This window comes from Natator depressus, chromosome 10 (genome assembly GCF_965152275.1).
Source record: "Natator depressus isolate rNatDep1 chromosome 10, rNatDep2.hap1, whole genome shotgun sequence".
In the NCBI taxonomy this organism is placed as follows: domain Eukaryota; kingdom Metazoa; phylum Chordata; order Testudines; family Cheloniidae; genus Natator; species Natator depressus.
In genome coordinates, this window is record NC_134243.1 from 61,253,351 (window position 1) to 61,276,709 (window position 23,359).

Sequence of the window (23,359 nt, forward strand, 5' to 3'; positions counted from 1 at the left end):
ACATGCAGAGAATCTTTGTTTTTCTGCTTTCTGGTTTTCTTTTAATGTTGATGGTCATAATTGAATGTGAGTTTTCAGAAATATAAACCAAAGTTATTTTTATTTATGTCAAAGTGAGTATCAGTTTAGGATATCAAGTCTGGTAACAATGAGTGTGTGATGTTGAGAAAGACAACTAAAAGTGTTTTTTTTTAATTGCTACACGTGATTAATAGCACTGTAAAGCGGAAGAGGATGTTGGTTTATAATTACTTCCTGGCACTTATCCCTCAGAAATTCTGCATGAATCTCTTCTTTGTTTGTCAGAGACAGGTTCACAGACAAACCAGTTCTTCTTCTTTGAGTGCTCGTCCCTCTGTGTATTGCACTGTGGTTACGCATGAGCTACATGCACCTGAGACTGAATGCAATGTCTGTTGATCCGCACCTGCGCTCAACACCTCCTCATGCCCTAAGCCAACGGCATAAGGGGTGAGGTGGGGTGGTGGACTAACTGCCTCCCCAGTTCCTTTCTGCTGTGGCATGGTCTGAGGCAGAACCCTCCAGTGTCCACCAAGTTGATTCTTCGGTGTCTAACCTGTAAATATTTTTTAAATTTACTGAGATAGTTTAATAGTTTTTGTGTGTGTTAGATAAAATCCAGAAGTGTATGTGGAAGATATTATGCCTAGGATCTCAGGTTTCACTACTGTATCTTCTGCCCCGAGTCTTTCCCAGTCAGCGACAAGAACCATCAGAAATGCCGTACTGCCTCAGAGAAGCGCACATCTCTTCAAAGTGTGACATCTACAGATCCTTTCCCAGCTGAACCTGGCAGGTGCTGGAATATAGACTTAAAACATTTCTGATGAATCATGCTCTGAGGACCTAGTCTGATCCGGCAGAGGTGTTGAGAAGCACACCTCCTAGCATTACAACCTCTGATATAGGGGCAGACAGGAGTAGAGCCAAAGACAACTCCTCATAGGAAACCTTCTCAGAAGGCAAGAATAAAATCCCACGTCTAAGAGGAGGGCTTGTTTCCCAACACCATCTAAGTTGGGTAAGACCTTGCACCTGGTCCAAAAGGCTCAGGATCTCATCATGGCCACTGTACTGATTTTCAGGCTCCAAAGAGCAAAGATGCCTTGATACCAGCACTATCAACAAGAGTGGGACCATCATTGGTACTGACCAGGGAGAAAAACCAAGAGGAAAGGTCAGGATGGTCATTGATACCAACCAAGGAGAAGCACTGAGAGCCCCTTGCAATGATCATAGAGTTGCATTCTCATAAAGAGGCTTTGACTTCTATGGGCTTCTGCACTGGCTGCCATGGAGCACAAGGAGAACAGTCCTCATCCCCTGATTACTAGGATGCATATACTACTCCAGAGGATATTATCCTTCTGTGTCTGCAATCTCCCACCTTATCAGAGCTGGTCCTTATAAGAGAGAACTTGACACCATCAGTCCAGGGATGGTACAAAAGGAAAAGTCACTCTCCTATCCCTTCCACCAGTTGTGGCATTTCAACATCCATGGTACTGATGACACCACCCTTAGAGTCGGAGCCTACATTTTCCTCCTCAGGCGAATGAGGGACAGACATCATCCCTGTCAAGACAGGATGTTAGCCCAGATAGAAGATCCAGAATCTCCTGGCCCCCCTGGAAACTCCACAAGACAAGTACCCTCCTTGGGACTGATTGTACCCTATGTTATGGAGTCCTCCTCAGCCAATATTTGATGCCTCTCACTGGCTTCAGTGAGGACCCAGGCTCACCTTCTCCACCAGATAACTAACAGGCAGTTTCAGGACTCGTTAAGGGGGGTTGCTGATACACTCCAGATTCCTGTAGAGGAAATCCAAGAGACACCTCAGAAACTCCTTGACGTTTTACAGTGTGCAGAGTCGTCTGACATACACCAGCAGCATGTGCCCCTACTCCTAAGATAGGGAAAAGAAATACTTAGTGCCATCCAAGGGAGAAGAATTTTTGTATATGCATCCAGCCCAAAACTCTTTAGTTGTACAAACTGCCACTGAAAAGAGCAGGCAAAGTTAATCAAGGTATGCTCCTTCAGATAAGGAGGCTAAATTTTTGGACCTCCTCAGTGGTAATTTACTTACTTTAACCACCTTGCAATTCCAAACAGGCAATTACCAAGTGGTAATTTCTAAGTATGATTTTGTCCATTACTCAAAATTTCCAGAGTTCATGGATAAGCTCCCACAAGAGGATAGAGCACTGTTTCAAGCCCTTATTGGAGAGGGTAGATTGATTGCCAGATCATCTCTCCAAGTTGCAATAGGTGCAGGCCAACACAGCCTCCTGATTGATGGTGATGGCTATCATCATGTATTGGGAGTCCTGGCTTCATTCCTTGGGATTCCTCAGGGACTTTCAATGTTCAGAGGAGGATTTGCCTTTTGATGGGAACAACTTATTCAGTGAGAAAATGGATGATTCATTGCACTCTCGTTGAAAGACTCCAGGGCAATCCTCCTGTCCCTGGGGATATACACACCACCACCAAAGAGGAAATATCATAGGCAACCTCACAAGCCTAGACAAGCAGCACAACCGTTCTATCACCAGAGGGGCTGTGAACTGCCGCAAAATTGGCAGAGGATGCAGCAGAGCAAACATAATGCTCCTCCTTCATTCTCCTTCCAATCACAGCTGCCTTTTAAGAAGTACTTTTGATGGGATATTTGAGAGCTATGAACCAATCCAGGTGCCATGTCCTTTGACTTCAGACCTCATTATTAAATTTGGCAACCGCCTAGCCTGTCTTTCCCATACCTGGCAAATGATAACAGATAAATGGGTTCTCGACATCATTCATTTTTGCTACATCATAGAGTTCCATTCCCCATCCCTCCTCAGGGACCATTCTCACAAGAGGATACTCACTGAAGAGGTAGACCTCCCTCCTTCAGTGGGGGGCCCATAGAGCCAGTACTCCCTCAACATCGGGGAAAGGGGTTTTACTTGAAATATTTCCTCATTCCTAAAAAGAGAGGATGGAGTTCCATCTTAGATCTCCAACAGCTCAATGCTTTCATCTACAGATTAAGGTTCAGGATGGTTACCCTGATGTCAATAATTCTGTCACTAAACAGAAAGGACTGGTTCACAACTCTTGATGTGGAGGATGCCTATTTTCATATAGACATCCACCCCTCATGCAAGAGATTCCTCAGGTTTGCTTTAGGTTCAAACCATTATCGATATAGGGTGCTCCCCTTTGGATTAGCAGCAGCCCCCTGGGTATTTACAATGTTGCTTTCATTTGTGGTAGCCCATTTCCATCACCACAGATCATCAGTTTTTCCCTGCCTAGAAGATTGACTGTTGATGGAGAAATCTAATTAAGAGGTACTGACAGCAACCTCATCCCTGCTCAGTCTTCTAGCATCATTGGGACTCTGTGTGAACATGGAAAAGTCTGTTTTAGCTCCCATAGAATTCACTGAAGTATCTCTGGACTCTGTCAGAGCTAGGGCTTGCCTCCCTCAGGACAGATTCCAATCAATAGAGAATCTGATCTCACAACTCACAGTGAGCATGCAGACATAAGCTCGCAGACAGAAGATCTTCCTGGGTCACATGGAATCCTGTACCGATGTAACATCCTTTTGTGAGACTTCACCTTCATTGCCTACTGGCTTGGGTTCAGACACTGTACATGCCAAGCAGACACAAAATGGACAAGTTGGTCACACTTCCTCTCAGAGTGCTGGACTCTCTAGATTGGTGGGAGAGCAAGTGTGCATGGAAGTTCTCTTCACTTCTCCCATCCCTGAGAAAACATTGATCACCGCTGTCTCCCTGTTAGGATGGAGCATCCATCTAGATGAGCACATAGTACAAGGGACTTGGACTCCTCGGGCATCCAGGTATGCACAGAAACCTCCTAGAACTGAGAGCGGTGTGAGAGGCCTGCAAAAGATTCTGCTCATACTCTTACTGCTCAGACAATCCCAGCATATTCAAGTGATGTCAGACAACGTGACAACAGTGTTCTATATCAGCAAGCACCAGGGAGCAAGATCTTCCACCCTCCACCCCACCCTGGCCCCTTTGCCATAGAGGCTGTCAATAGGTGGAGTAGATGTGTTCGTCACCAGATTACCCTATCAGCAGCATACCTCCTGGGTATACACAATACACTGGCAGACAGCCTGTGCAGGCACTACTCCAAGGGTCATGAATGGGAACTACATGATTTTCTGGTGCACAGCGTATTCCAGTAGTGGGGGTGTCTGTCTTGGGGCCCGTTTGTATCCCAAGAGAACAGGAAATGCAAGATGTACTGCTCCAGGAGTGCTCGAAGTCAGGACTCTCGTGGAAAAGTGCTTCTACACCTTTGGTCAAAGCATTTAATGAATGCTTTCCTCACCCAATCCACTGTAACATCTAGTTCTGAGGAAGGTCCAGCAGGACAGAACAGTGGTCATTCTCATTCTTAGATGGCTCAGGCAGTTTTGGCTTCCCAAACTCTTTTAGATGTCACTCATCACCCATTAATATCCTATCCATCCCAAACCTTTTGATCCAGGACGCAGCAGGGTCCAACATCCTAATCTGAACTCCCTCCACTTCATGGCATGGCATGTGGATGAATGTTGAACCTAGAACAGATATCCAAACCATCCTTAACAACAGCATAAAGGAATCTACCAGAAAGTGCTTCTCGTCTAAGTGGAAGAGATTTTCCGTTTGATCTCTGCATCGCCAGATGTCCCCAGAAGAATCAGACATCCTACTATTTTGGGCTATGCTTTCCTTGAAATCCTCAGGTCTTTCCCTTCGCTCCCTGTAGGTACACTTGGCTGCTTTTAGTGCCTGTTACCCTCCAACTGACAGTCACTCTATTTTCACCCATCCAGTGACTGTACATTTTCTAAAAGATCTAGTCAGAATCTTCCCAGTGGTGACAAGACCTGCTCCAACATGGGATCTTAATTTGGTTCTCTCATTGTTAATGTAGTCCTGTTTGGACATATTTGCTGACTTATTTATTTATGAAGGTTACTTTCTACTGGCTATCACTTCGCTAGAAGGTTAGAGAACTAGAGAGGCTGACCCACCATACACAATTTTCCATAAGGATAAGGTTTTGCTAAAACTACACCCAAAATTTACCCCCAAAGTACTCTCTGAGTTCCACCTGAATCAAACAATCCACTTCCATGTTGTCTTCCTGAAGCCACATCTCCAGTGAGGATAAGCTTCCATACATTTGTTGGCTATATGATGGGCTTTGGAGTTCTACCTATAGAAAACAAAATCTTTTAGGAAATCTTCCAAGATGTTCTTTTCCCTGACAGAACGAATGAAGGGAAAAGCGATCTCTTCTCTGAGACTTTCTAGGTGGATTTCAGGCTGCATTCTGCTGGGTTACAAATTAGCAGATATCCCTCCTCTGCAAGGTGTGAGGGCCTACAGCAGAGCTAACGCAGCTCTGGTAGCTTCTCCAAGAAGTTCACCTTGTTGACATCTTTAAAATGGGAACATGGGGTTCTAGCTGAAGGTTCTAGCTTCATGAGACATTATGGCACAGTGCAAGCTTCTGCAGCTGATGCTTCCTTTGGCTCAGCGGTCCTTCAGTCATCGATACCACACAAATCCTTGCCCCCTCCCCTTAAATGAATACTGCTTGTCAGTCACCCACTGTGAAATACACATAGGGACCAGCACTCAGAGAAGAAAGAGAGGTTATTTTACCATATATAGTCATTGGAGTTCTTTGAGATGTGTGGTCCCTATCTGTATTCAACTACCCACCCTCCTTCCCCTCTGCTTTGGATCCTTCATATATGATTCATGGTAGAGAAGGAAGTGGAGAGGCCTCCACTGACCCTTACACCCTCAGTTAAGAGGCCAAGGAGAGGAAGTGCACAGGCGCGGACCTATGTCACTGCTAGTAAAAATCTTCTATCTCAGGCTCGCAGTGGAATACAGATGGGTATCAGCTCAAAAATCTCCAGTTAGATGCAAGGTAAATAACCCTTCTTTCTCATGAGCACTAGGATTCAAACTGAAGGTTGGATTGATGAAAGGAATAATGCATTTCATGCAAACCAAGTTAGTCATGGGTTAACAGTCTGATTCTAAGCTAATGAAATCATTTCAAAACAAAGTTTAAAAGTGGTTTGCTTTTAAACAGAATTTGAACACCGTTGGGTTACGGTTGTAAATAGAGCCACACCACATTCAACATCATTTTCACAAATTGCCCTTCAGGGTATGCTTAGGTTCAAGCATAATTTGTGAAAATTATTATGAAATTTGTTTGTCCTTGGCTGTGCCAATTAGCCAAACAAACTAGTGTAGAAAGGGGTTGGTCTGAAATAGTTTTCAAACACCATCTCTCACTTCTTGTAACAAAGACATACCTTTAAGAATGCTAACATTTTGCTGTACAGATAATGGTGACCGCTGCAGTATAATTCAGTATGTGACTAGTGCTATTTCTGATTCTTACACTTTTGTTGATGTGAAATCCAGCAAATCAAAACTAATTAATTGCTTTGAATTTCTAAAAACAGCCTGAAAGGCCTTTTTCTCATCACTACATTGGGAGCACTGACAGGGAGGTTAACTTATATTAATGGGAGTTACTCACACACTTCCACTTTTCATCAAAGGGAGGATGTATTCCTATAATATGTTTATCAGGAATTAAGTCTCTTAGCACAATGGGAGTTGTACTGGGAGGTGTTAGGCTAAATCAAATAAGAATACTCCTTGATGACAAATGTTAGAGTTCTTGAGTAAGAGCATAGGAATTTCTGCTGTTGTGTAAAGCTTGCATTGGAAAATATTTTCTCAGTATTTTTTTCTCTCCCTCTTAAAGTGGGCCAGATGGAAAACATTTCGCCTGGGCAAATCATTGATGAACCCATACGTCCAGTTAATATTCCACGGAAAGAAAAGGACTTCCAGGGAATGTTAGAATATAAGAAGGATGATGAGCCAAAACTGGTCAAGAATCTTATTTTAGGTAAATATTTTCCTTATTTGCAATAAACAATATAGGAACTTGGGATTTGCCTTATCAGATCAGATAACTGATCTGGGTAGTTTGGTATCTTAGGTTTGGCAATGTCCAGTTTACCTAATATTTTGGAGGAAGGTGAGACTTCTCCAATGCACTAACTCAACTGTATGCATCTTTATTGTAATGTTATCCTTCTTCTTGCTTAGTATATCAAATATTGGCAATGCCTTTTGTAATTCTCCATAAAAAATTTTAACTGGCAAATATTTTTTTTCTGATCCAATAGCTTTGTCAGAAAAATAACACTATTTGTAAAATAAATGCCATTGGTATTCATTGGCCAGAACTATGGTGATTAACTGAGGATCTGCAGCAATACTGCACATTATACCATCTGACGAATTTAGATTTGATGTAAAGTTCTGTGTGTGTGTGTCTGTCTGGTTTTTCCCAGATCTGAAACCACGTGGTGTAGCAGTCAACCTGATCCCAGGACTACCAGCATATATATTATTCATGTGTGTCCGCCATGCTGATTACCTTAATGATGATCAAAAAGTGAGGTCATTGCTGACTTCCACTATTAATGGCATCAAAAAAGTATTGAAGGTTAGCTGTTTCATGTCCTTTATGAAAATGCAACTTGAAATCTACTTTTGCTTTTGTTTTAAAGAATAGAAAAAAGGCTTTCACCGATTTGGCTCTTAGTTACTGGTTAGTAAGTCATTCCCACAGATAACTGCCCATCACAAAAATGCTGTTACCTGTCCCCAGATCATAGCTAAAGTTACACAGAATTAGTTTCACAATATAGTATAGATAGTTTGACTCAATAGAACAGTAGAAGTTATATTAACCCTTGTTTGATCCTAAAGAGCTTTCATCCTGCCCTCTACCCGTGCATGTATAATTTTGTGCACATAGTCACTTGCACAACTCGTTCTTTATAGAACCCTTCCAGTCCTCTTCATAATGCCACGCTGTTAACCCATATACTCCCGTTGCTGTTTTGGTTGGAAGATTCCCAGGTGGTTATGTGTAATTCTAAGGACTGTTCTGTGAGCTGGTAGAAAGGTTGAGACCAGTGAACATTAATATCCTTAAATAGATTACCCTTTGTAATTTTTGTCAGGGCATTTTTCAGTCATTAAACAAAACAGCTACCATGACTGAAAAGCATTTAAGCAATGCACGCCTTCTGGAAAAGCTTTAGTAAACACCAGTTGTGCAGGAATTCAGATAAAGTACTTAAGACAATATGTGAATAGTCTTGGGAGAACAATGTGTCTAGTTATATCAGTTACTGCACGTTCCGTAAAGTGCTTCAGATTTAATTGTTCAGGAACCAGTTTCTAGGTTCAAAGCAAGCCTGGGGCTTTGTTTTTTCTTGTTAAGTTGACGTGTCAGGTTTATTAAAATTGTTACAAAGTGGTAGTGAAAGACCTCCAAATTCTAAGTTATGTTTTTGCTCCCCCTGCTGTACATCTTTATCCTCAGTGTTGCAGTTTGCTGAAACCAGTCATACTGTAGCACAGTGAGTACTGGTAAGAGAAAGTGCAGTAACAAACCCAATCACCTAGATTTCAGCTCAGTTCACAGGACGGGGGAAATGCCTGTAAAATTGGAAAAGAAAAAATTGGTTTGAAAAATAATATTTTGAAACTTCTACGAGAGGGTAAAAATGAATTTCACCATTTTAAGAAAACACTTGCCTTTCAAATAATGTTATGGCAGTGTACAAAAAGCGGTCAAACATCAACATTACTATACTGGTAAGTCTATACAACTACCAGAAGAAAATGCGTGTATAGTGTTTTATTACTTTTAATTATTTTACAATGTATAGTGTATTATTTTTTTTCTGTTTTAGTTTCTAACATTTTCTTTTTCAATTTTTCTTATGAATCCAAACTCAAATGTCTTTGTTTTTGTCTTCAGAAAAGAGGTGACGACGTTGAAACTGTCTCCTTCTGGCTATCTAACACCTGCCGATTTTTGCACTGTTTGAAGCAGTATAGTGGAGAAGAGGCAAGTGCCACTCCTGTTCTGTTTTTTTATTTTTATCATATGATTCATATTAGACCTTTCCCTTAAATTTATTGTTTTGTTAAAATGCAAAATGAAAATAGGTGCAACAGTTAATGTGCACTAACCATTCAACTTCAAAGGTGGGTTCAGATATGGCATGGTTCACAAATGAGGCACATTTGATAGTGTCAAGCAAGTTCACAATGTTTTCACAGCGTTTGACTGTTCAAAATAATTGATGATCTTCGACCAAGAAAGATAGAAGACTGGTATAGTAAGGGGCTTACAGACCAGATAGGCTTGCATAGTGTCATCATACCAGTGGTATCAATCTGTGTTCCCATCAGATCTCAAAGTTAGGCAGTATCTCTAAGAAACACCAAAGGGCTTTGGAATAGGTGGTGGTAAGTTAGTAGATGGCATTGCAAGTCCATAGTGAACCAGTGTCCCAGCATGGTGCTAGAGGGCATCATGCTGGAAGTGCCATCTTTCAGATTACATACAAAATTAAGGTTTTAGCTAATTTTGGTAGTTAACGCTGCATGGCATTATTTGTAAAAATAAGGATGTTAGCCCATTAGCCATGGTGTCCTGAACACATTTCAAGTAAGGTAGAACATAGTTACCCATCTGATTCATTCCGGCAAATTTAATTAGATATTATAGGAGGGATTCTCTCCGTAACCATCCAACGGAGAATTCCCCGAGATAAAATTGGAGGGTGGGATCTCTCACCTGCCGCAAAGCTGGCAGAAGTGTCTCCTGCACCAGACCCTGCCCACTGCCATGCAGGATGTGGGAAGGAGCTCTACTCAGCTATGCTGAGCCTCCACTGGTATATGACTATGCACCAGTGGTGTACGTTGGTGCAACTCTGAGGCTTTACAAACACACAGCAGGGCACAGACCAGCCCAAAAAATGAGAAGCTCTGACACTTTCCACCCACCCACTCTCCTGCACTGATTGGAGATTGACCATGAGAGAGAATCTGGCGTGTATCTCTGTTTAGAAAAGAAAAGGAATAATTGTGCTGCCTTGCTCTGAGCTTGTAAACCCTATTCACATCTCACTCCAGAAGTGGCTATATTTCAATGCTGCATGAAGTGATGCCTCAGTGTAGTGTTTATATCAGTTTAATTTTCTAATATACTCTGTAATCCTTGAAGATGAAAGGTTTTGTGATAGTGGCAAAATTATAGTTATCTGAATATTAAAAAAAGACATTTAAGGTACACACTATATGTAGAGCAGTGCTACTCAAAGTGGTGGTCTGCGGACCAGTGCCATTCCGCGAGCCATTGGCTGCCGGTCTGCGCGCACATTATAAAAAAAAATTGCTGGTCCCCCACATCAGATAGCTTGAGAAGCACTGATGTAGAGTACATATGTTACACTCCCCCCGAGCATGGGTCTAAATAGCAGTGTAGACAGTGAGGCACTGCTGAGGCAAGGAAAGACATTCCTGAAGCCTCTGGATATGTACCCTACATGCCCAAGCAGTGCCTCTCCTGTCTACACTGCTCTGTTTTTAGCAGTGTAGTCTCCCACTGCCAGAGCCTTTCCCTGCCACAGTAAAAAGACTATGGCAGTGGGGCATGGCTCCAGTGTGGGGAAGCAGCAGGGCAGGGCTCTGGAAGCTCCCTGTTGCTTCCCTCATGCCAGAGCCTTTCACTGACACGCTGTGGTGTGGATGCAGCCTGCTTTTCATTGCAGTGTGTAGCTATCCTGCACAGTACTGCAAGAGGTGTGCAGTGTGGATGTAGCCTTAGAGGGAGGTCTTTAAATGCGCCTTTGTATTCATACAATTCTTTAAAGGCCTAGAAAGACTATTTGTGCAGTTAGAAATAATGGGGGGAAAGTAGTGGTTTATTTGTAACTTCAGTAAATGCTTCAGATTCTTGAAGTTTCAAGGCAGTGTAGCCTGATCTACAGATTATGTATTAATTATATTGATTACTTACGAATCCTGAGTTATCACTTCGAGGGTTGATAGTTTCTTGTCCCAAGACCAGGCCCAGTATTATTCAAATTATTATATAGTTGGAAACCCCAATGTGCACAGTTGCAACACTCACTACAGGAAGTCTTCAATATATTTACAAATAGTTTATCAATACATTTACACAGTCACAAACACCCCAACTCAGTAAGATAGAAAGAAATACTACAGAATGCCCATCTGCACATCCATATACTCACACCATCCCTTGTAGAACAGCCTGAACTGTTAGCCTTCATGTTCCTCATCAACATCACCTTTCCTCTCATCACCAGTAGCCATTATTCTGGCACCTCCCAAGGACTACATCTCCTTCTCCTACTGCCCCTAAGGGCAGGTCTTCACTACCCACCGGATCGGCGGATGGTGATCGATCTATTGGGGATCGATTTATCGCATCTCCTCTAGATGTGATAAATCGATCCCTGAATGCGCTCCCCGTCAACTCCGGAACTCCAGCTCGCAAGAGGCGGAAGCGGAGTCGACGGGGGAGCAGCAGCAATCAACTCGCCGCCGTCCTCACGGTCAGGTAAGTTAACCTAAGATACGCTGACTTCAGCTATGCTATTCATGTAGCTGAAGTTGCGTATCTTAGGTTGACCCTGCCCTCCCCCAGTGTAGACCAGGGCTAAGAGTGATGCAAGGGTTTTTCCCCTTTTCCTTATTTGTATTTCCTCACCTTACTAATGTTGGAGTGTCCTTTTCCTATAGGTTAACATATCAGTGATCTCAGTTTATTATCATTATGTCAATTCGTTACCATGGCCCTCTTGTGGTTAGTTATTTGTAGATGTAGCTTATGTACCTGTTACATACGTCAATTCATATATATGGTCGGGTCATGTTTCTGTGGTCAGAAATTCCCCTTAAACTCTCTATTTTTAGCTCCCTGATACTTGGAGTTTCCGTTGGGTCATTTTTCTGTTTAAAGTTTATCTGTTCAAAGTTCATAGGCCTCAAGCCTTATGCTAACTTGCTGAAGCTAATGTCTGACAAGATACAGGCCTGTAGGTGTAGGTTCCTTGCATTAATGCTGAATATAATGCAAAGCAGTGAATATAATAAAGGCAAGCTCAACCTACGATAGAAGTCATTTGATCCATACCCAAAATGCAAATCCAAGTGTTAGCTGCAATAGAACCAACTTTTAAATGAAATGTTTTGGGGATGTAAGCGGGAGAATGGGAATGGATTTTCAAAGGAGTATTACTCGCCTACAGTAAGAAAAAAATATACATGCTATTTTGTACATTGAAGCATTTGCTTCCATTGTCTTGTGAATTCAGGGATTTATGAAGCACAACACGCCTCGTCAGAATGAACACTGCCTCACCAATTTTGACTTGGCTGAATACAGACAGGTATTGAGTGACTTGGCTATTCAGATCTACCAGCAGCTCGTCAGAGTGTTAGAGAATATTCTGCAGCCAATGATTGGTAAGGCAAAATTAAATTCTTCTAACTTTCCAGCTATATTAATCAAAATAAATTTCTCCCTACTCAATGAGAATGTGGTAGTATATGATGTCTTGTATTTTCCCTTAAATGGTATATTTATATTAAAGCACCCTACTAGTATTCTGTTTATAAATGACTAGTATAAGCAGAGATCAGGGAGAGAGAATGAAAGCATAACTCTGTTGCTACTCCCCCCCACACTATGACAGAATAGCTGGATGTACCTTATAAATGCTTGTAATAAAGTAATAATATTATCAGCAGTGAAGTAGTTAACAATGTTGATATTTAAATTCACATTTTTTTAAATGAAAATGATTTATTGTAGATCTCTAAGCAAAGCCCATTAAATTCATGTATCTCCCCTTAAGACAATATTGACATTTAAATTTTCACTTGGCTGCAGAGTCAACACATCATTTAGATGAATGGAGCAGCTCTTAGCTCCACTGAAGCTATTGCTTATCTAATTGAAGACTCAGGAAAAAAGTACTATATTGAGCCACATTCAGGCTTTCTTTACAACCCTACAGACTAGGCTCTTTTTAAAATTGTAATGGAAACTTAACTTTGATTCTGCAGAAATTAGTGGGGGCAATTAGAAAAGAGCTGGAATGGTATAGAATGGTGGCCAATAGAAAGCTCAGTCTACTACTTGTATATAAATATTAATTACTGTTTTGTAAAAATGTGTATATATTTGGGCATTTTTCAGCTATAGTAATAATGTTGTCAATCAAATGCAGTTTCAGGAATGCTGGAGCATGAAACTATTCAAGGCGTCTCAGGGGTAAAGCCACCAGGGCTGCGAAAGAGAACGTCCAGTATTGCGGATGAAGGGACCTACACGCTGGACTCTATCATTCGACAGTTGAACACATTCCACTCTGTAATGTGTCAGCATGGTATGGATCCGGAGTTGATCAAGCAAGTTGTCAAGCAAACATTCTACATCACTGGGGCAGTAACCCTGAATAACCTCCTCCTGCGCAAGGACATGTGCTCCTGGAGCAAAGGGATGCAGATACGGTGAGAGAGCGCTCCATAGTATTTTCACTCGCCTCTTAAATGTACTGTTGGCTGTAAGAATGGATTTGTTATGCTCAGATAATTGTTTTGAATAATAGTTGTATTTCAGCATTCCATCTAAGAGAGAAGTGTGCCAGACTCCTTTATGCTGGTTTTGAGGGTTTCTTGCACTTAATATCTCACCAGGAAGTCATCATGTAATTTAGGGGTAAATCCTGGTTCCACAAAAAAGCTTCTGTAGGATGAAGTTGGGGGGAAACAAAATTAATTCCCTTTTATCTGCAAGTAAGGCTCAGCCCAGATGGGCAACACCTGCTACTGCAGAGTATGGGGAGGTGTAGCAAATGTTCCTCATTGCTTAACCTTGTCAGTTTGTGGCTCAGTGGACACATGATGTGTTCAGATCTGTTGTCGTTCCTCTTTTTCCCAGTATGGGACACATTTTATTCATTTTTTGGTGTCTGTTGCCCAGTACATTCTGTTTGTATAGCGTTATCATATTCATCTCCTAAGAAGCTTTGAAAATCTCAGCCTAATATACAAGGGTGAAATCCTGCTTGTCTTAACTGCACAGAGTAGTCCCATTGAGGTGAATAAGGGGAACAGAGTTAGGCTGTACATCCAAACAGAGCCAAACAAGGAGGAGAAGCGGTAGATAGAGAGTGTTTGGCCATTATTTTCAAATATTCTTTGGAACTCAGGGTGTGAAGGCTTCTAATGGCACAGCATAGGGTTATTAAACAGTTCTCAGGAAAATCAATTGAAGGGAGCTGCTATGGAAATAAACTTTACGGAAATTATAACTAGGTACTGTGTGAGGAGAGTACCCACAAAAACAAAATATGGGCATTAATTAAACAGAAAATCTAAAGCTCTTGATATTTGGTCAGACTTGAACAGTAGGAGTGAAAACATTCTTGGGGGGTTTCCTCTTTTAACAGGTACAATGTGAGTCAGCTTGAAGAATGGCTACGTGACAAAAATTTGATGAATAGTGGGGCTAAAGAAACACTGGAGCCTCTCATTCAGGCCGCACAGTTGTTACAGGTGAAAAAGAAGACGGATGAAGACGCAGAAGCCATTTGTTCAATGTGCAATGCTCTAACTACTGCTCAGGTAATCCACCCCTTATCCTGACAGCTGTTACATTTATGCGCACCTCTAAACTGTGTTTTTTCTAGGCCTGCATGTGCTTCCATCTCAGAGATTGGGTATTTCTGCTCATGTTGTTGTAAATAAGCATAATGAAAACAGAGGTCGAATGGGATAGTGGGTCCTCTCCCAAGGTCTGTGCACAAAATAGGTTCCAGGTTGTACTGCTTTAACGATACCAGTATAGTTAAGATGGCACAATCCCACCAATGTGGATGCAGTTATGGGGGGGGGGGGCAGTGTGATATACTAGTATAGCTAAGGGGAATAGGCTATACTGGCATAAAGCTCCTTTATACCAGTGTAATCCATACTCAGGGTTGTACCAGAATAGTTAGTTCAATTGAAAAAACACTACAGGTGACTGAAATAGTTATATCTGTACAAAATCCGTGTAGGCCAGGCCTTTGACTCCAAGAATAAGAGATGCCTGTGAACCATACTACTACATTCCAGCCCAATCCCAATCCCTGCATCAGAATTGTAGAAACACCTGTTGCTTTTGCACTTTAAGAAAAAGTTCCAATTTCAGAAATTTCAAATTTTATTTAAAAAAATAGAATCATGAAAAAAGTACAGAGATTTTTACTTAAGCTAAAGAAAGTTATTCTGTAACATTTGATGTTCCCCTTACTGATGTCTGTCTTTTTCTTGGTTTGGGGTCTTCGTCCTACATTTAGGGCTCTAACTTGTTCCATTTAAAATCAGTGGAAATTTTACTACAGTCTTTGATGGGAACAGGATAGGGTCCGAAATGTAGGACTAAATTCAGGTAAAGGAAGTAGCAACACTTCCACTGACTTCAGTGGATGTAAGATATTATTGCTGCTGATTGATTGTCTTCTGGTAATTTTCACAGTGTGGTAGGCACTGCCCACACATGTGTCAAGGCAATAGTCCCTGCCCCAAAGGACACACAATCTAAGAAGACAAGTGATGTATGAAGGATGGAGAGAGCGAGCGAGCACTAAACCTTACATTTTAAAAACAGTCGTCAACCTCTAATCTCCTCCTGTGCTGGTATTAGCTGATCAATTTCGTGTAGCTGTCATGGAAGAAGTAGGAGTTGCCAGTGTGCCAGGATCAGCTGTTTAATAATAATGTACAGCTATATATTTTCACATTAAAAAAATGTAAAAGGCTTGTTTATTTTAAATATGTGCCTTAATTTCTTATAGCATATAGCAATTTCTTAAATGAGTAAGAAAATTTCAAATGCATTGATTTGAAAAAAACTGTAACCAGCACTTGTAAACAACTAATTTAGAAAGATATTTTTAAACATTAAGAATAGGATGCATATATATTTAATTCAACAATAGACTGAAACCAAGAACTGTTGTTTTTCTTCACAGATTGTAAAAGTTTTGAATTTGTATACTCCAGTTAATGAGTTTGAAGAAAGGGTCTCAATATCATTTATACGTACGATACAGGTAAGTCTGTTTTTTGCCCCACATATTGTTGAGTTAGTTCTACAGGAACACATCAGTGAGCCAAAATAGGTGTTGTCATAAAGTACAGTGCGATATTCAAAGTAAAGCAGGCTTGTCAACTACATTTTCTTTTTTTCTTCTGTAATACAGATGTGATACCAAGACATTTACCATATATACTTATTCATAAGCCGAATATTTTTGGTAAAAAAGTGACGCATCAAAGAACGGGGGTTGGCTTATAAACAGGTCTACACCAAAATTTGATGATTTTAAACTCTATGAAATCATTGAATTGAATATCTAATACATTGTCATTTTGTTTACCTGGAGCATCTGCAGGCATAGAGCCCCTCAGTTCCCTGTGGCCGTGGTTCGCCGTTCCCAGCCAATGGGAGCTGCGGGAAGTGGGAACTGAGGGGCTCCATGCCTGTGAACGCTCCAGGTAAACAAAACGTCCCAACCCGCCAGCGGCTTACCCTGACAGGCCGGGAGCCAAAGTTTGCCAACCCCTGAAATATAGGGTCAGTTATGAAAGTGTCATACAGTTTTTACTATTTTTACTTATCCATCTTGGGGGGTCGGCTTATAAACAAACGGGCTAATGAATGAGTATATACGGTATGTTTATTGTAGGCTGTCACAATTTCTGCTACAATTTGCAGATTTAAACTAATGTAGACTTTATAAACTTTCTATCACTATTTATTTTTAAAGTGAATTCTAGGTACCTGATTTTCAGAAGAGGACATAATTTTTCTATCTCTGTATCTTTATTTGTGCACACTCCACTATACCCACTTTTCAAGTATTAACATTTGTAAATGCAAGTGAGGAAATTTGTACACACCAAACCCATTCATTCAAATTTTTTTCACACAAGTGGTCAATTTGAGACTACTTTGAAAACTGAGCCATACATATCAGAAGTTCTCAATTCAGCTCTTCTAATTTGAAAAATATGATGAGAATTAAACATTTTTTGAAAATTCAGAGGAATACTGGCTAGTTAATTAATTTTTAAAAATTATTTTTAAAAGTTGCTTTTCCTGGTATCTATTAGGGGAACAATAAGATTGATAAGGGAGATTGACAAGATACAATACCTCCTCACTTAACGTTGTAATTATGTTCCTGAAAAATGCTACTTTAAGCAAAATGATGTTTAGCAAATCCAATTTCCCCATAAGAATTATGTAAATAGTGGGGGTTAGATTCCAGGGAAATTTTTTTCACCAGACAAAAGACTATATTTTTTATATATATACACACGTATACACAGTATTTAAACAAATTGTTTGTTTTAAACAAACAATTTAATACTGTACACAGCAATGATGATTGCGAAGCTTGGTTGAGGTGGAGGAGTCAGAGGGTGGGATATTTCCCAGGGAATGCCTCACTGCTAAACGATGAACTAGCACTCGGCTGAGCCCTCAAGGGTTAACGCGTTGTTGTTAATGTAGCCTCACACTCTACAAGGCAGCACAAATGGAGGTAGGAGACACAGCATGGCAGAGAGAGACAGAGACACACATGGGGGTGTGTGTGTGTGAGACAAACACTGTGTGTGTGTGTGAGACGTGCATTGTCCCTTTAAGTACGCTGATCCCACTCTAAGGACACTGCCTTTTTAAGTAGATCTACAAGCTCGGTCCTGAGCCCTGTTTTATGTCCCCCCTCCCCGCCCTGTGGAGATGGGGGGCAGGAGCGGTGGGAGGGGGACACCCTGACATTAGCACTTCTCCTCCCGCCCCTGCACATCAAGCAGGAGGCTCCCGGGAGCAGCTCCAAGGCAAAGGGCAGGAGCAGCACAGGGCAGTGGTGGGAGGGACAGCTGAACTGCCCGGCAATTGATATCCTGCTTGGTGGCTGCCACACAGGGAACGATGGGGAGCTGATGGGGGGCTGCTGGGCCACCCTGGTTCCAAACCCTCCTCCTCCACTAGCTCCAGCGGCTGCTCTTCCTGCAAGCAGTGAACAAAGCAGGCAGCTGCCAAATAACGTTATAAGGGAGCATTGCGCAACTTTAAACGAGCCTGTTCCCTAACTGATCAGCAACGTAACAATGTTAACTGAGACAACGTTAAGTGAGGAGTTACTGTAAAACCAAACCAAAACAAATTAATCATTCTGCATACTCACTGAAGAGGTACAGTTAATATATGCCGGAAAGGTCCCTTACCCTCTGCAGAAAATCTAAATGTTTCTTCAGATTTGTTACGAAGGAAAGACATGCAGATCCAAAGCTGCTCAGGGGCAGCTCTGGTTTATGTGCACAACTGTTACAAAGGGTCCAGATCAAGCTACCAAATGTATATGTATATATTTTGCACTGATCAGTAGTCAAATATTTAGTATGACAAGCTCAAACAATGACATGTTTTCTTTTTAATAATTTCTTTCTCAAGAGAATGTTTAAAGCCCACAAAGTAATGATAACTATAGCTCACGAAAGCTTATGCTCAAATAAATTGGTTAGTCTCTAAGGTGCCACAAGTCCTCCTTTTCTTTTTGCGAATACAGACTAACACGGCTGCTACTCTGAAACCTGAAAATCAAGTATAACTGATTATAAGCTCCAGTTTTATTTACAAAAAAAAGCATGATACTAAGCAACTCAAATCCAACGTGATTATTTTTGATCTGCCTTTGCTGCAAGATGAAGTAGTAACACAACCAATTTCTTATCTTTTATAGATGCGTTTACGAGACAGGAAAGACTCTCCTCAGCTGCTAATGGATGCTAAACACATCTTTCCTGTTACTTTTCCATTTAATCCATCCTCTCTTGCATTAGAAACCATTCAGATTCCAACCAGCTTGGGCCTAGCATTCATCTCACGTGTCTGAACCAAGGATGCACTGTCAGCTATTGACAGTGAGTCTGTTGCCTGAAATCTGAATCCATTAAAACATAGTGAGCCACTGAAAATACGTTTTTGAAGGGACAATACTGTATATGCCCAGATTTTTAGTATGGGTAGCTGGAAATCTACATAACTGTACCACAACTGGAAGGCTGGTAGAAAGATGTGCATTTGTGTAGGTCATTATTTTCATGTAGACACATTACTGATTGTTACGTTTCCAGAGTATGAATATAGGGCTAGGGCAAAAATTGTCTTCAGCTGCCTAGAGACATTTTTAGATCTTTAGTAACATATTTAAATAGTGTACATTAAAATCCATACACAATCTGCTCATAGGCAGGGACCAATAAAGACAGACACGGTACTATAAGTGGAGGACTAGAAGTAAGGCATTTTGTAGTAGAATACATAGTCATGTAGGAATCTGTTTCTCCATTAGAGTTTTTGACAATTTAAACATAGCAAACTGGCAATATATAAAATAATTTGTTAAACAGCTTCCTTATTTATGTCAGTATGACATAAATTATGAAGTTTTAAAGTCTTTTGGCTTACTATGCGGTATAACATAGGAGTTCATTTGTTAGTACTGTGATTTACTAAACATATTAAACTGCTGCTGAGTATTGTGTTCTTTAAAATGTATGACAGTATCCTTTATTAGGCACTAAAATAGGAGACTTCACTTTTTCTTATCAACTTTGTTTACAGTCCAATGCAGTCCATTCTTTTAACTGGATTTATGCAAATGTCAACAAATATCACCTGGAAAGGAAAAATGGTAACTAAGCACAAGTAGCACACTGGAAGTTACATGACAGTTTTCTTTAAAGATAGGGTACAAAAATATTCGTCTTGTGGCAAAATGAACAAAAGTCAGTCATGATTATTATAATTATTTCATATTTTGTAGTTGGTCAGGGTTTTTCCTTCGTCCAATTTTAGTCTAAGGAAATGGCATTGTATTTTTTCAATATCATCCATTTTATGTCTTTGCCACACTTTTTAAGATGTATTCTCAAATACCTAGAATGAAAGGGGAAATTCCTTGAGTAGCCCAATACCTTCATTAGTCTATATATTGGCTTCTGGAAACGTACAACAAACTGGGAAGGGAGTATTTAAAATTGTGCAGTTTGTGAATCTATCCACATAGTTCAATGAACCTATTTAACAAAAAGATTACTTCATGCTAGAAAAATAGTTTTAAAAAAAATCTATAAAGTGTTCTGTAAGATCCAGAATGCACAATGAGAAATTATAGTTGTTTTGGCATCTGCACCCAATCAGAAAGAATATTCCCTCTTTCACTCCTCAGATCTTCTCCAGTGTGGAATTTATATTTTAAAATGTACAGAGGCCTTGGTCAACACTCCATTTCTGAATTTTAAAACATGATCAGTGATGTATGATTCAAATATACATATGAAACAGTTGCACATTACTAAATTGTAGAGTGCAATATCTTAATGTATCGTGCAAATTAGCAACTTAGCATGAACATTTATTTCTTTACAGGAATAGAAAAGTATTCTAGAGGTATACTTTTAGAATGTTCTGATACTAATCAGTTTGCCTGCAAACCTACAAAACCATTTTGCTGTCAGCTGAGCAGACCAATACATTTCAGTTACGTTTTATTTGAGATATATACATGCACCTTATATATGGTGACTGATAAAATGTATAATAAAGAAAGCTTGATCTTTGTCAGTACCATTTTGAAATGCTCATGCCTTTTTATTTTCAGAAGTGTGTGCCCGTTTTTTGTGTTTTATAGGTCACTACTGATACGTTCCGGTACCTACAAGTAAGCATTGCATCTTTAATTTGGATGATCTTTGTTAAATTATTTAAATTATTTTCATATGCAAAGTAAACCAAAAGCACTTCATTCAAATATGTTTGTTACTTTATCTCTGACGCCAAGGATAATATAAGCTGGCTCCAAACATAGTATAATATAATATGGTGGAGTGTACTAATCTTTCAAAGTTTCAGGAAGTACTGCACTTGTTAATATGTCATGAAAAAGCTCTGATACCCAGTAATAGCATAAGAGCAGGAAATAGGTGAAATATTTAGAAAAATAGAAACTTTTCTCCTCCTGTTTAAATAAAACTGGCACAACAGTATATTCATACTGTAGATCAGGAAATATATCTACTACTTAAACACATAGTTATGAAAATTGATGTTTAAGATGTATTTTTGTTTTTAAAATTTGTTTACCGGTATAAAGCCTTACTGTGTCTTGTTTCCTTAACAAAGTAGTAATAAGTTGTTTATAGGTATTATCCTTAAACTCAGTGGTTTGAGTAGTGTTACATTTATATCACATTAAAAGTGTATGCTGCTTGACATGTTTTAAAGGAAAATATTTCTAAGTTGAAATAGATGTGCACTTGGTAAATCATCTACAATTTTACATAACAGTATTTTACATGCACTTTTCAGAAGTAAGGATTTTAGTCTTGATTTATGATATAAAATATTTTTCACCTTAGGTTTAAGGTCTCTTTAAATAACATGGAAACAAATATAAACATCTTTTAACAACTTTTTTTTTCCTTTGACTCATGGTTATGCTCTTTTAATGTGGACATAACTTTTATATTTTAATTTATTCTCTATTGATATAGTAGATTCTGTTGGATGCTGGAAATTATTAATTTGTCAATGTCCCTTTTGACATATATAACCATTCTAAAGATGTTGCACAATAATTACCTCATTGAGTTTGGTATATTTTTAGTCCAGCATTATTTTGCTCTGCTTTTTGCAACATAATCTTCTATCCAAATTTTAACAAATTGCTACCCAGGCTTTAATCCGAGATGGAACTTGAAAGTGCTTAAAGAATTTTGCTTTATTAAATGTGATTAATCTAGTCTACTTGATCAGAATGGAAAGATATGGTATACGTCATCTTTGAAAAGTTGATTTTTTTTTTAATCCGTTAACAGTTGTTCCATACCTGGAAACACCAGCATTTGAAAGCTGAAGGTCTGTTTCATTTAGGATTTAAAACTGAACACATTTCAAAGTATCATGTAAGAATTCTGAGAGAATTACTTTTGTTTTTTAAGATGCTGATAATTCATCTGATAAATAAAAGCCTTTAAACAGGTTTTCACTCTATATCACCACAATACATGGATGAAAACCAAAACAATTCAGAATGACATAGGCTTTGAAATGTTGTAGTGTCTGATGTTGTATTTAGTAAACGTGTGCATCATAAACACTGTATCCTATTAGCTGTCACTGAAAAATGTCCAAATAAAAACCAACTCTACAACTGTTGTTTTAGTTTTTTTGTGAATATTTAAACAACAGATATATTCAAATGAGGCCCAATCCAACCCCATGGAAGCCACCAGAAGCCTTTCTATTGACTTGAAAGGGCAGTTGGTTCAGGTCCAGGATGTCATACATGCGCGTGCACACAAACAGATTCATACTGACAGAACCTTCTTCTGTAAATACATCTATACTGTATGTGTCTTTTGTTGTACAGAAAGCAATTCTGTCAGTATGTTAACATGCTACTATTTCAGAGTGCATGGAAAACAAATTATACTAATGAACAGAAGAAAATTAAGGTTGCGAATTAAACAAAAACACAGACTTCTGTGCCCTGGAAGCTCTAAAACCAGATGGTGTTTTTAGTGGAACTTTATCTTAATTCCATAATGAACTTAGTGTATCCGACCAACTGTGACACTCCTGGGGATACCCACGGTGGTGAGGAAGCCTTGTCGGTCAGTGCCTGCCAAGGGTCAGCTCCCCAAGCCCAGCAGCCATGGGCAACATAAGCGCTCCCCTCCAGGTCTACACAGGCCCAGCTCTGTAATCTATAATAATCTATACAGGTTAGTGATAGGCTCACTCCAACCCTCAAGCCCCCCGAGTGTCCCCCTGGACTGACCAGGCCCTGATCTACTGGATGCTCACTGAATTCACAGAATCTGCTGCTCCCAAAGAACCAGTACACACCAGCTTACCACTTTCACCTCAGGATCATCACTCTGCTTAACACACACCACTTAGATATGTTTATTTAACAACATAGAGTGATTCAAGAAGTAGCAAGTCAAAGTATTGGAAACAAATGGTTGCATGTAAAATAAAATCATAATACGCATTCTAGAACATACTTTAACTAATTACTGTCATGTCTCACGTTGCTCACCACCATTTCTCAGCCAGGTAGGCTGTGATCCCTTTTTCACAAAACAAGCTTGTCTCTGAAGTGAAGAATAGTATGTCTCTCCTTGAAATCCCATATACATCAAAATAGTGGTTTGATCTTTATTCATAAACCAGGCCCCCTCCTGCTGTATGTTTCTTTCTATAGATTTTGCAATCTCGTGTCAATTTTGTAACC

At 39.9% G+C, this 23,359-nt stretch overlaps 1 protein-coding gene and 1 long non-coding RNA gene across 4 annotated transcripts in view; one reads left to right on the top strand and one right to left on the bottom strand.

Annotated features, from left to right (window-relative positions):
* MYO5A (myosin VA) overlaps positions 1-22,264 on the top strand; it is a 124,671-nt gene extending 102,407 nt beyond the window's left edge. For all 3 annotated transcript variants that reach the window (XM_074966325.1, XM_074966323.1, XM_074966324.1), the window contains 8 exons: positions 6,850-6,996; positions 7,448-7,602; positions 8,932-9,021; positions 12,308-12,458; positions 13,226-13,508; positions 14,450-14,624; positions 16,016-16,096; positions 18,797-22,264. In XM_074966325.1, the coding sequence (XP_074822426.1) occupies positions 6,850-6,996; positions 7,448-7,602; positions 8,932-9,021; positions 12,308-12,458; positions 13,226-13,508; positions 14,450-14,624; positions 16,016-16,096; positions 18,797-18,949 (1,235 nt within the window). In that variant the 3' untranslated portion in view covers positions 18,950-22,264. The remainder of the gene's footprint in view (positions 1-6,849; positions 6,997-7,447; positions 7,603-8,931; positions 9,022-12,307; positions 12,459-13,225; positions 13,509-14,449; positions 14,625-16,015; positions 16,097-18,796) is intronic.
* LOC141995259 (uncharacterized) overlaps positions 1-23,359 on the bottom strand; it is a 39,337-nt gene that overhangs the window by 12,112 nt on the left and 3,866 nt on the right. The window lies entirely within an intron of this gene.